The sequence below is a fragment of the Esox lucius genome, chromosome 20, assembly GCF_011004845.1.
Source record: "Esox lucius isolate fEsoLuc1 chromosome 20, fEsoLuc1.pri, whole genome shotgun sequence".
NCBI classification, from domain to species: domain Eukaryota; kingdom Metazoa; phylum Chordata; class Actinopteri; order Esociformes; family Esocidae; genus Esox; species Esox lucius.
The window spans coordinates 20472116-20486757 of record NC_047588.1 but is presented as its reverse complement, the minus strand read 5'-3'; the positions used below and the strand labels follow the sequence as shown (position 1 = coordinate 20486757).

The 14642-nt window shown below is 39.8% G+C and overlaps 1 protein-coding gene across 1 annotated transcript; it reads right to left on the bottom strand.

Moving 5' to 3' along the window:
* Positions 1–2312: 2312 nt before the first annotated feature.
* gprc6a (G protein-coupled receptor, class C, group 6, member A) lies at positions 2313–14489 on the bottom strand. Its single transcript, XM_034288747.1, has 9 exons — positions 14480–14489; positions 14104–14242; positions 9337–9508; positions 7287–7412; positions 6390–7154; positions 5853–6068; positions 5315–5438; positions 3977–4281; positions 2313–3736 (listed from the first exon to the last, which is right to left on the bottom strand). The coding sequence occupies exons 1-9, from the start codon at positions 14487–14489 to the stop codon at positions 2885–2887; spliced, it is 2709 nt and encodes a 902-aa protein (XP_034144638.1). The 3' UTR covers positions 2313–2884.
* Positions 14490–14642: the final 153 nt, after the last annotated feature.

Below are 14642 nucleotides of genomic sequence, written 5' to 3'. Positions count from 1 at the left end.
AAACAAATGCTGTGCACTTGTCTTCACACAGTGGAAACAGTATATGGAGCAAAATATCTATCTCTCACAAATACATGTACCACCTCTGAAAAGTCTTGTAATACACTTCAGGTTGACATACAAGGCAGGTACAATCAGAGCATGCCTGACGTAATTAAAAACGTGGGGTGAGCTATAGAGGAGAGTCCACCAGTGATGACCAAGGACTGAAGGATCTGAAGAGATACTGTGTAAATAAATGGTCCCAGATCCCTTGCTATGTGTTCTCCCACCTCATATGAGGCGATTTTGTGTTGTTATCTTGGCAAGGGGAGGTTTTAGTACCCAAGTACCAGATCCAGGGGTGCCAGTATTTGTGAAACACGTTTCTGGAAATAATTGTATCTGGTCTTGAACAATCTCACCTTAATTAAATTCAATTTCTCGTATTTTGAGTGTAAGGCACCTTTCTTTCCATATAAATTATCTTCCTTAATATTGATTACATTGCTTGGAAATATTCATTGCTTACTGTACAGTCTATTTGTCTGAAAATGGTCCTGCTTCATAATAAATGGCAAGCTACATGCAAAGTTAACTTGGCGATGCCCCATTGTTTGTGATGGATGTCAAACAAGACCGGAGAGCACCTGCACATGCACCTGCACCTGGTATGCATGCACATGTGTGATTCCCATTGTGTGGCATCTAAGTGACTGACAAAAGGATATGTAGTTGATAGATATTGTTGACAAAAAAATACTATTTGTAACCCTATAACTACAACTAAATAACTATGTCTTTGCTTGATCACACTGTAAAATATAATGCTGCCTACACTTTAAATGACTGTACATTTGGAGTTATACCAAGTTTTTTAGGTAGGGAAAGACATTATCTATCTGCAAACCATTGATATTAGCATAATTTCAACAAAACAATTTTTATGCATACACACATCTCACCTCACACAGACACACCCGCAATCAAACTGAAAATGATCATGCACAGTAGGTAGAGTTTTCTCTCTGTCTTACTAATTGCTACTTTACCAAAAGGACATTATGGTATATAGAGCAGAGAGCTCTGCAGAGTTTCGTTCATTATTCTATTACTGTTGAAACTGAGCTTTGATGGACAGGGCTCAATACTTTGGGAGGAAGAGCACATAGTTTTAATAAAAGCAAATGGTTTGGGCACTGGGAAAATGCCAGCAGCACTCTCACTCTATTTCACTCTTTCTTTCCATGTCACTATGGTATTAGGCCTGCAGCCTAAAGTTACCGGATACAGTTGTTTTGCTCATCAGCCGGGCTCTGCTAACAGAGAACATAGTGAAGAGAAGCTGATACAGTGTCAAGATGTCAACAGACACACAGAGAATTTACACCTTGAATGCATAAATAATTAATTTGACAACCTAGCACGCTTTGCACTCTCTTGACATTCCCTCAACCAGTTTAATGAGGTAGTCTTAGAATGCTCTTCCAACATACTTGAAGGAATTCCCACATGTCTTGATGACATGTTGGCTGATGTTCCTTCACTCTGTGGTCCAACTCAACTCAAATCATATCTATTGGGTTGAGGTTGAGTGATTGTGGATTTCAGGTAATCTCATGCAGCACTATCACTCTCCTTGTTCAAATTGCCCCTACACAGCCTGTGTGTTTTGGGTCATTCTCTTGTTGAGTACTGACATGATGATGGTTTTCTGTATACCAACCCTACATTGTCACAACACAACTGATTGGCTGAAATGCATTAAGAAGGAAAGAAATTTCACAAATTAACATTTAAAGGCAAACCTGTAAATTTAAATGAATTCCAGGTTACTACCTTATGAAGTTGGTTAAGAGAATGCAGAGTGCAAAGTTGTCAGCAAGGCAAAGGGTGGCTACTTTGACAGACAATCTATGGGCTGGTTTCGCAGACCTATTAAGCCTATTCTAGGACTAAAAAACAAGCTCAGTGGAGTTTTCTATTGAACTAGATTTATTAATCCTAGACTAGGCATACACCGTGTCTGCGAAACGGGTCCTATATCATGTTTTTTAAATCTTGAGTGTGTGTCCAAACGTCTGATTGAAACTGTAAATAATTTTGAAATAATGTAGATTTCAAAGTATTTTTAAATATATATTAACAAAAACAGAATACAGGAATTCAGGAATGCAGAAGAAAAGCTTAACAAATTCCACAATATGTTTACATTTAGAACAGTTCACACTTTAGTGTGTATATACAGTAGATTCCCTGCCCTATGCAGTTCACAAACAAATCAATCATGCATTCTGTTGATGCTTAACCAGCACAAATATATATAATGGGGATACATTCATACGTATACCTTTTGACAAACTTTGTGCTGGTTTATTACATGGACATCTTGAAATAATTGTCAAAGCGTTAGCCAAATTGCCAAGGTGCCTGGGAAATTGGGTAGCCGAGGAAAGATTACAGTTATCAATAGTATTCTCCAAATAAAATACAGTTTGTACATAGACATTTATTCCCACAATTTAAATTGGAATCAGACTTCTGCTGATTGGTCTTTACATTATTAGCATCATAAAATCAATTTCATTATAACTTGCATTATTTATGAGGAGACAAATCAGGCTAGGTGAGCATAGAATACATTGATAGAAGCTAGATTGTACATTGTATATGTGCGAGCAATTGTTGGGCGGAAGGGAATATCTTTGCATATGGTGAAAGTATAAAATTATAAGGTGACCTTAAACCTCTCCCAAACCCATCAGTAAAAATAAACAACCCACATAGGTGGGAAATACATAGCAGTACACTAATCAAACAGTCAAACCAATTAAGAAAAAAAACATAGTGTGATGCTTCGTGGCCCACTGTAATGACAAAAATCCCAGACCCTGGTACGCTCTACTCATAGGCTCATGCTTCTCTTCACATGGTAGGTTTGGTTCAGCTGCCCTGTGAAAAACACCCTGGGCTGGGTGGATTTATTAATGCACTGAATGTCCTGACCAAGGGTCCAGCCATTTTGAGGTGCTGCGGGTTCTATCGGTGGCAAAGACATAAAGCATGAAGGTGAACTGATGGAGTAGGGATAACTGGTGCACTTCTCTACAGTCTGAGAGACTGAAGACCCACAGACATGGCTAGAGTCAATAATGCCCTTACTGGAGTACTCATACACATTTTTCATGAATGCACTCTCTGTGTTATGTTCCTTCTTGAGGAGGATGATGTAGCACTTTGGAAAGAAGTGACAGCTGAGGATGCCATAGTTTGACATGAGGATTATTACCATTTCCACTGCTGGAAGGTACTTCCCTGAGGTGGTCACATAGATGGGCACGAAGATCACCCAGGAGATGAAGTAGAGGAGCATGCCGAAGGTGATGAACATGGCCTCATTATACTTCTGAGGCAGCTTGCGGCCTTTAAACGCACAGACGAAACAGACAATTGCCAGGATAGCAATGTAACCTAGCATCATGCCGAATGCCACATAGGATCCCTCGTCACACTCTGCCAATAAAGTGGTGAGGAGGACTGTGGTCCTTTCCCGTGGGCTAGCCAAGACCAGCCAAAGTGTGCAGATTAATACCTGGATGGCAAGGCAAAAGCAGATGAAGACGTAGGGCTGATAGAAGCGGTGAAAAACATTCTTCAGGTCAGGATTGAGCTGGAAAGCCATCAGGATTGTCAGTGACTTGACAAGAATGCAGGAAACACACAGGGTGAAGCTGAGGCCAAACAGCACCTGACGCACCTTAACATTGAGATCAGAAGAGATAAGATTTGTGGAGATAATATTAGACAGAAATGCATTGCACAGTGTCTTTGTTTACACAGTGACATGATGCAGTTTCAGCAAAAAGTTGACAGCACAGACACACAAGTATAATATCATACACAAACACCAAACCACAAATTCACATAATAGTATAACTGTCATTCTGACAATGCCAGAGGGTATTTTCTACAACTGTGGGTACTGTACTGTGCATACCTTACACTGGAGGCTGCTGGCATGGCCCACAAAGAACACAGCGCTAACAAAGCTTCCCACGAGAGACAGCAGGATTAGCTGGGAAAGAGGCCCCCCCGCAGCCTTCACCACGGGGGTCTGGTGATGGCGTTGGAAAAGCGCCCCCACCAGGAGAACCAGGATGATTCCCACGGCCGCCAAGGTTAGCAGCACCACCGCAAAGCCATCTTGCCAGGAGAAGAACTCCAGGGTCTTAGGGGTACACATTTTGCTCCCTGCTAAGGACCACTCTATCTCTGTGTCACAGGATAGACACGAGTCCATGTCTAGGGAGTGAACAGAAACAAAGGTACAGTAACCTTTGGAAGGGTGGATAATGGTTTGACAAGTGATTTTCTGAGCCATATTGAAGCCATGCAGGTAGATCGGTGAAATACAGGGGAACATATGGAAAAGAAATTCCAGTTTACCAAGAAGAGGACACTGTTGTGTATAGAGAGACACAACAGGACAACTGACCTGTGTTATTGGAGTAGTGATTCTCAGTACAGTTGGTGCATTCATAGAGAGATACAACAGGACAACTGACCTGTGTTGTTGGAGTAGTGATTCTCAGTACAGTTGGTGCATTCATAGAGAGATACAACAGGACAACTGACCTGTGTTGTTGGAGTAGTGGTTCTCAGTGCAGTTGGTGCATTCATAGAGAGATACAACAGGACAACTGACCTGTGTTGTTGGAGTAGTGGTTCTCAGTGCAGTTGATACATTCATAGAGAAATACAACAGGACAACAGACCTGTGTTGTTGGAGTAGTGGTTCTCAGTACAGTTCGTGCATTCATAGAGAGGCACAACAGGACAACTGACCTGTGTTGTTGGAGTAGTGGTTGTCAGTGCAGTTGGTGCATTCATAGAGAGATACAACAGGACAACTGACCTGTGTTATTGGAGTAGTGGTTCTCAGTGCAGTTGGTGCATTCATAGAGAGATACAACAGGACAACTGACCTGTGTTATTGGAGTAGTGGTTCTCAGTACATTTGGTGCATTCATAGAGAGACTCAACAGGACAACTGACCTGTGTTGTTGGAGTAGTGGTTCTCAGTACAGTTGGTGCACTCATAGAGAGACTCAACAGGACAACTGACCTGTGTTGTTGGAGTAGTGGTTCTCAGTACAGTTGGTGCATTCATAGAGAGACTCAACAGGACAACTGACCTGTGTTGTTGGAGTAGTGGTTCTCAGTACAGTTGGTGCATTCATAGAGAGATACAACAGGACAACTGACCTGTGTTATTGGAGTAGTGGTTCTCAGTACAGTTGGTGCATTCATAGAGAGACTCAACAGGACAACTGACCTGTGTTATTGGAGTAGTGGTTCTCAGTGCAGTTGGTGCATTCATAGCAGCAGGTATGCTGACCCTCAGCAGTCTTTTTGAATTTTCCAGGTTCACAGGCAGGTGAGCACTTCGACTCCAACTTCTGCAGCAGGGAAGAGCTCACAAATTAATTTACATGGTGGACCGAAGAGAAAACAGGCAGAATAATATTCAGAATAGGCTATTCATGGACCTCTGTTTTTCCTTAGTTAATAAGAGAGATCTGCTATTTCAATGACTTTAAGGTAGCCAGTAATTACTGGCTTTTAGTAGCCACGTTATTACTGATTTTTGATCGTCACTGCCCTTGCTAGTTTAATTGTGTTGACATTCCTAAACTTATTTTGTTTCTTTTTATCTTAAACAGTCATATAAACTGAAACAATGCATAATCCTGGATCCTATTTATTTGACTACCAAGCAATATATTATTTAATTATATTAGTCTATCATTGAACTGTATGAATCTGTATCGCCCACAATTCCTAATTCTAACCCTCACAACCATAACCCTTACCATCAGGTCACTGAGTAGTTTCTTGGTTTCTTCGCTGCTGTAGCTAAAGCTGTCATTGATAGTATGGTACTCCGCCACAACACCATGGTCATGGAAAACCCCTCTAACAGCACTCCACAGGGTGACGTCATATCCCAGGTTGATGTCTCCTTTCATGTCAAACATGTAGCTTTTCCCATTGTGCTCAAAGGCACTGCCTTTAAGGGCTTTAAGCACCTGAAAGAAATCCAAAAGCAAATTGACATACTGTACAACAAAGTTGAATTTAGTGCTGCTTAATGTGACCAAAATACCCCAAATACCCACTTCCTGGTATAATGAAGTAATTACTCTAAATATTGAAGGAACGGATACTTTTACTCTTGTAATTCAATTGCATACTATTTTTACCTATTAAATTCATCTGTCACATTAATTTGTTGACTCTTTGGAAGATATATAAAACAGGTCAAAATACAGTTCCTCTATTATACAAGATGGGATATATTAGAGTACAACTGAGGTCCTGTAGACATTGTGGAGTTGTGCAGTAGCTACCTTCCAGGGTTGGAGGGTGCCTGGTGTCTTGCAGGACCTATTGCTGCAGATATCAGCCACTGCGTGGGCAACGGCACTGACGGCCATCCCCACACTGAGGACTTGGTCTGCATTAGTGCTGTTTTTCAGGTTCTCTGCGGCTGTGCCTGTGGACCCATTTTGCAAACTGTAAAACTCCTTCAGGAAGGAGTTGTTCTGTTCAATATCAGGTCTGTCACTCAGACTCATCAGATAGCTATAGAAAGAAGCCAGATCCCCTCTTCTGAAGGTGAAGCCCACCACGTGGCTGATATCTAGTTGGTCAATATTCCCCAAAACATCCTTGGATGAAGACCAATTGTCACTTGCGACCCATACCCTCTCACTCAGCTCTGATCCTGGACCCCAACCTTTCAGTTCATGGTACAGGTACATCATGTGAGTAGGTTTGGCGAATGACACCACCACCTTGACCTTGGTTTGGTTGCGGATTGTGGCAGCTGCTTGACGAATTGCTGATATCATGTTAGGGCTGGTCAGCGAATCAGGGAGGATCTCCTTGAAAGCCACACATATCTCTGAGGCGGTGGCGTGGGAGATGAAGCTGTCCAGGGCAGAGCGACCGTAGTCTCCGTCAGTGGTGACCACGCCCACCCAAGTCCAGTCATTGTTGCTAAGCAGTTGTACCATGGCCTGTGTCTGGTATAGGTCACTTGGCACTGTCCTTAAGAACGCAGGGAAACGGAACTTGTCGCTTAGAATGATGGCAGTGGATGCGTAACTGATCTGTGATGAGACAATGATGAGGTTATTTTGTCATTCATCTCTATCATAATTGCCATCTGTTCAATTGATTTTACACAACCCTTTGTTACTGTCATTCAGTTGAGGCTATGTGGCTGGGTTTTGACTGCTTACCTGAGGAATGAGCTGCAGGTTAAGATGCCGTGCAACGGCAATGGTTACCTCAGAGTATGAGGCTCCTATTACTGCCTTGATGGGCAGTGGACAGTTTGAGGCGTTGGCCCCTCCCTCACTTACCGTCTATGTAAAAACACAAAAAAGTATAAGGGGAAATGTACTAACACACATTTATTTATGGTAACCTTTGTTAAAGTCCAACCCTATTTTCCAAAATATTGGGGCGCTGCGTAAAATGCAAAAAAACTTGAAACATGTTGCTGGCATCAAATTCGAAGTGGGCATATATTTTTGTATTATATTATATTTGATTTGTTGTCTTTGTACTATTTTCTATTGAATATAGGGTTTAAATTATTTGCATTCTGTTTTTATTTCCATTTTACACAGCATCACAACCTTTTTGGAAACAGGGTTGTAAATAATGGGGTTATAATGATCATATTAGTGGTTATATTTTTGTAAATCCATATTTTTGAAATAATAATAATTATTTTACTGCTTAATAACCATTTCCAAATAACCTTTGTTATCACATTTTGTGATGTCTCCAAAAATTTTATTTGGTTCATGATGGGTCTTGACCTACATTTAAAACTCCGATATTCTGCCCAGCTGGATTTTATTCAATCCTATCTTTCCTAACATATCAACCAGATTATATCAATACATCACTTCTTTGAGAACCTCCATTCTTTGTAAATGCTCAGGTTTGACATGATAACCATAAAACCTTGGGTTGGTGAAACAGTTTAAAAATACAGATAATTTCTTTAAAAGCACCCTTCATTGACTAAATGTCAGATGTATTGAATACCTTCTCTCAAATATCTTGTAAAGACTGCCTTACTATTGTTGATGTGTTGCTACAATCTGGGTTATTCTCTATGATCTATAAATGATTTACCAGCATATGTAACTGTTATATAACTGATGGAAGAGCTATAATTATGAATGAATGAGATACAAAGATTTTAATTATGGAAGTGTCAGACAGAAAATAGTATCCATCTAATATAAAATCTTGCTGTAATGCAAGAGAATCAAGGATTTTTTTATGACATCCAATGGTACTCAAACAGGACTGTGTATAAAAGTACAATGGACCTGAAGAGGAGTGTGCGATATCAGAGCAGAGTGGTTTAAACATTTTGGTTCATCACCTTTCTATATTTGGGCATAACCTAAAACTTTCAGTTGAAATGTTGAGTGCTTGTTCTCAAAAAGCCTATTTCAAAAGTAAAGGTAGCCTAAATAATTGTGCTTCTTAGATAGCCTTCATCAAAGCAAATTGTAGCCTAAATAATTTTTGAAATATATGCAAATTCTGTTAAAGTATGTTCTAATTTCATAAAATTCTAAAGGGTTGTGTTTTTCCCCCCAAAACAATAAGATTTCTCAGTTTCAACATTTAATATGTTGTCTTTGTACTATTTTCAATTAAATCTAGGGATAAATTATTTGCACATCGTTGCATTCTGTATTAAGTAGCATTTTACCTGGCGTCCTAACTTTTTTTGGAAATGGGGTTGTAATCCATTTTTTCATTTGTCACTGTGGTAGATCTGTTTTTTTTAAATGGACTGTCACATCCTTTATGCACCGGTGGGTGTGAAGTGTGAGTGCTGCTCATTATTCAGAGATGGTAAGCCACTGAGGTTTGGCTGTCCAAAGCTCAGGCCACTGCTACTTCTAATGTACTCCTAGTCATACTCCTAGTCATTATAAGTAGCAGTGTTTGTAAAATATCAAAAATAACCTACTTTGGAAAAAAACATTGATTCTCTTGCTTGAGAGATTTGATGATCTGCTAAAGAGGTTTTCATAAATGCCAAAGTGTATGATAGGATGTCAGTTGATTAATTGTTATGCATTATGCTCCTCCACTCATTTATTCAGGTTTTTCCTTTAATTTGTCACCTCTCTATATCCGCTGATCATTGGTTTATAATGGATTTACAAATGATTCTATAACCAATAGTGAAGTTATTATTACCCGTCTTTCAAACCCTTTACAAATGTATGCTATAAAGTATTCCTAAAGAGCTGTTACCCCTGTGAATTCAGCCGTAGCCCTCAGAGCAGTGGTGACATCAGAGCAGGAGTCATAGATTTGATACCCCAGAGAGATTCCCAGTTCAGTAAGGACAGGGGATTTGTTGACCGACTCTACAGCATGGATCATAGTCAAGGCCTTGATGAACCCGTCTTTGTTGAAACTGTGTGTGTGAATGTATGTGTTAATATACAGTAGGCAAATAAGGCAAATATTGGTTAATCTGTCCCATACATAATCACACTTGCAATATGCACACCAAACAATAAAATCCTGAACTTAAACTTGTGCGTACAGTGAACTCCGGAACTATTTGGACAGAAATACGTCTACATTTTCTGTTTTCTGTGTCTTTCCAGAAGAATGGAATAAGAGCTTGAAATCTGCAAACAATAGAAATGACCTGAAGCTGTGTGTCTTCCATGGTTATGCTCTGACAAGCCTGTAGTGCAGACATCTTAGTTCCTGCTGTTTCGTGGCCTTTTTGCGTTTAGTCTTGTTTTCAGCACAGTGGTGGTAAAAATATATTTTCTTATGTTAACGATTTTGGTAAGAGTGTTGTAAATGTGTTTACATTTTAAAGCACAGTGAGGGGAAAACAATTATTTGATCCCCTCCTGATTTTGTACGTTTGACCACTGACAAAGAAATGATCAGTCTATAATTTTAATGATTATTTGAACAGTAAGAGAGAGAATAACAACAAGAAAATCCAGAAAAACGCATAAATTATAAATTGATTTGCATTTTAATGAGTAAAATTAGTATTTGATCACTTTCTATCAGAAAGATTTCTGGCTCCCAGGTGTCTTTTATACAGGTAACAAGCTGAGATTAGAAGCACACTCTTAAAGGGAGTGCTCCTTATCTCAGTTTGTTACCTGTATAAAAGACACCTGTCCACAGAAGCAATCAATCAGATTCCAAACTCTCCACCATGTCCAAGACCAAAGAGCTTGCCAAGACCATTATGCTTTGGGGGTGTTTTTCTGCTAAGGGGACAGAACAACTTCACCGCATCAATGACCCAAAACACACAGCCAAGGCAACAAAGGAGTGGCTCAAGAAGAAGCACATTAAGGTCCTGGTGTAACGAGGACGCGCATGGAGGACGCGCGCCACCCCTCCCGACGTGGTGTTCGGTGCGCGTCATCGCCGGCCTTCTAGCCACGCCGCTCCTCCTCCCACGGCACTGTCCTGTCTTGTTATTGCACACACCTGGTGTCCATTCCCTCATTAGGTTGCCTATATTAGTTCCCTTGTTTCTGGGCGTCTTTGTGTGGTATTGTTCTATGTTTGGTGTTGTATTGCAAGACTATTGCACGCTTTTGCGCTCTTGTTGTTACGCGTGCCATTTTTTCGTTTAAGAAAGAAAGAAGATTAACTACCTCCCTGCGTTTGGCTCCTTTATTCACACACCCTGACACACCGTTGACACCTGGAGTGGCCTAGTCAGTCTCCAGACCTTAATCCCATAAAAAATCTGTGGAGGGAGCTGAAGGTTCCAGTTGCCAAATCAGCCTCGAAACCTTAATGACTTGGAGAAGATCTACAAAGAGGAGTGGGACAAAATCCCTACTGAGATGTGTGCAAACCTGGTGACCAACTACAAGAAACGTCTGACCTCTGTGATTGCCAACAAGGGTTTTGCCACCAAGTATTAAGTCATATTTTGCAAAGGGGTTGAACACTTATTTCACTCATTAAAATGCAAATCAATTTATAAAATTTTAAAAGTTTTTTTCTGGATTATTTTGTTGTTATTTTGTCCCTCACTGTTAAAATAAACCTACCATTAAAATTGTAGACTGATAATTTCTTTGTCAGTGGGCAAACGTACAAAATACTTTTTTTCCCTCACTGTATATAATTAAAAACAAGTTTTTAGTTATCTGCTATGCCAATTGAGTTAAAATGAATTTGGAGCATTAAAATGAATGACCAGGGCTCTGTATCCTTGAACATACACTTCTGTTCAAAAGTTTTGCTTAGAAATTGCATTATTTTTGGTCCATTAAAATAAAACCAAATTGGTCAGAAATCCAGTGTAGACATTGTTAATGTAGTGAATGACTGTTGTAGCTGGCAATAGCAGATTTTGAATGGACTATCTACATAGGGGTCGAGGCCCATTATCAGCAACCATCACTCCTGTATTCCAATGGCTCTTTGTTTGCTAAGTTAATCATTTTAAAAGGCTGTGTGATAATTAGAAAACCTTTTGCAATTACATTAGCACAGCTAAAAACTGTTAAAGGAACAATAAAATGTCCCTCCTTCAGACTAGTTGAGTATCTGAAGCATCAACAATTGTGAGTTCAATGGCAGGCTCAAAATGATCTTCTGATATTCATCATTCTGTTCTTGTTCTGAAAAATTGCCAAGAAAATGAAGATCCCATACAACATTGTGTACTGCTCCCTTCACAGAACAGCACGAGCTGTCTCTAACCAGAGTAGAAAGAGGTGTGGGAAGGCCTGGTGCACAACTGAGCAAGAGGACAAATATATTAAAGTGTCTATTTTGAGAAACAGACGCTTCACAGGTCCTCAAATGGCAGCTTCATTAAAGAGTACCAGCAAAACACCAGTCTCAACGACAACAGTGAATTGGCAACTCCGGGATTATGGTTTTCAGAGATGCTAACATAATCGCAAAAGGTTTTTCTAATAATCGATTAGCTTTTTAAAATTATGAACTTCAATTAGCAAACACAATGTGCCACTCAACCACAGGAGGGATGGTGGCTGATAATGAGCCTCTGTAAGCCTATGTAGATATTCTATTGAAAATCAGCCATTTCCAGCTACAATCGTCATTTATTAACAATGTCTACACTGTATTTCCGTTTTTGTGGACAAAAATGTGCTTTTCTTTTAAAAACAAGGACATTTTTAAGTGACCCCAAACTTTTCAATAGTAGTGAAGTTCTCTATATAGACAGGTATTGCCTTGATGGCTCTAAAAAACAAACAATATAGTCTATCACTGTTATCATGGCGATGCCACAGGGCTAGAAAAGCAAGATTGTACAAGATAAACAGTACAGCTACATCAAATGAGCTGCAGTTTCAAATTACAGAGGACAAAGGAAAGCAACATGCTCATAACATATGTACAAATAAAAATATACTCATTATTGGAATAGAAGAAAGCATGGCTCTGTAGATGCATATTGGATTTCTTTGCAAAGCTAACTGTTAGCTGAGATGTTTGTCAAAGCTAAAATAGAATACAGCTAGAATGAGCCAGAAATATATTGTTGAAATTAACTGACAAACAAGTTCAACTTTTGGGCTGTCAGCAACTTATAGGACAAGATACAGAAGAATAAGAAAACCAACTTAAATTACAAGCTGGATTGTATTCTAGCCCTAATGCAAGACAATTCAATTGATTATTTTCTGAATTTTGAGATACATCTTGCAGCATATTAAGATTTTGCTTAGTGTATCATTTATTTTTTTGAACATAAATTTGGGAAACATTGAACCATTGAAATTGAAAACAAGTTGCAGCTTCTGGCTGGCAGTCGTTAGGAGATAACATTTTTTATTACTGTAATTCCTTGCTGTTGTCTTTCAAATCAACTCATGACAAGTCAACTGGATTGCGACAACCACCAGAAAAATAAAAGCAACCTGACATGGTTGGATAGCTTGCATATAACTGGTGTTATCTCACATGAGATGTGAAAGATGTCTTCAGTGGCAAATGTCAGTCCACTACTGGCAGTCGTGACCTATAGACTTGGGCATAGGGAAGGTGGAATATAATAAACAGGCAGAAATTTTTTGGCAATCTGGGTTGCTCTCAAATGTGTAATCATTGTTAGCAAGACTAACTAGCTGGCTCATGTTTAATTTATGCTAAACTCATTCTTGCCTCATTCTTGCCACTTAAGTATTATTTATACTTTCCCTGTATATTAACAGTAGCATTACATTCTGGCACCATTGCACTGCCTCTACTACAGAGCCAACCTGGAACTGGCTCTGCTTCAGTGTAAGTGTTATGTCAGTACATGTTAATCTCTCATCTTTCCACGCTATATTTTTCCACTCTCAGCCTTGTTCAGGTACTTTTCAAGCCATCCTTTGAAGTGTTTTTTCACCTTGCAGTCCAGCCTTGGTCATTTGACTGGTGAAGTCTTCCATGGACAGTAGTGTCTGATGCATAACTGTTGATTTTGGCACTCCTAATATTTGGGCTATGTCTCCGATCAGTTTATTCAGATTTATCTGCCTCATGATCAATTTGTCTTGCATTGTCCCTTTTTTGGTCATCATCTTGTCAGGCTGAAGCCAACACTCTAAGTGCCAGTATCAAGCAGAGAATCATGACTAGAGATTGACTGCTGTCTTGTCGTTTAATCTGTCTTGGATTATGGTGACATAGGAGCATCTGCCCAAATAAATACAAGGCAGTGTTTGGGCTACTCTCTACATATCTTGGCTCCAAACTAACAATATCATTACAATCCTACAACCACCAAGCACAGTCAATGATCTGTATCACAGCCCCAAGGGTAAGACTGACATTTTCAAAAATCACTGAAAATCTATAAAGAATTATATACATTTTTACAAGCACATTTTTTCATATGTTGTTGTTTGTTTGCAACTGTGGCATAATAAATACAGCTAAGATACATTTAAAAAATGCACTCACTCGAACACATAGACACGCACAATCTTTCAGATTCACTGTATTGTTTTAAAAATACCTCAACTTCTCTTGGTTAGTATTGGCACTTACTTGACACACTGTGTTGGTCTGGGCACTGAGAGGTCTGCCGGTACCTCTACTTCGCCGTGGATCGGAAAGAGTCCCCCAATGATGATATCTCCTGGGGCTGTAGCGCCTGCTGCTCTACAGTCTGCCAGGATGGCATGGCCTGTCTCCAACAAGGACAGGGTAACTAACAGGTTAAATAGATTGCTCATTTGTGTTATCATGACTTTCCGGTCTTAATTTCCAATTCACTGTTTCTGTACCTATCCCGCCCTGACTCTTTCTGTCTCTTTCTTTCTCTACCTTCTGATCCCTTTGTCTCCCTCTGTGTCCCTCCTGGTCTCTGTCTCTGTCGGTCTGCCTCTGTCTCTATATGCTCTTCCAGCAGAACGACAGTTACCTGTCAGCATCTTAAGTGAAAACTCATCTGTTGTTTTCTCCATCTAATAACCCTGCCATCTGACAGCCCCGCCCACTTTTTCTGACAGACAGTCTTGCCTGCCTGTGGCTGTAGAGGACAGTCAGATTGGATTTCTATCTTTAGAGTGATTTAAAAATGTCTT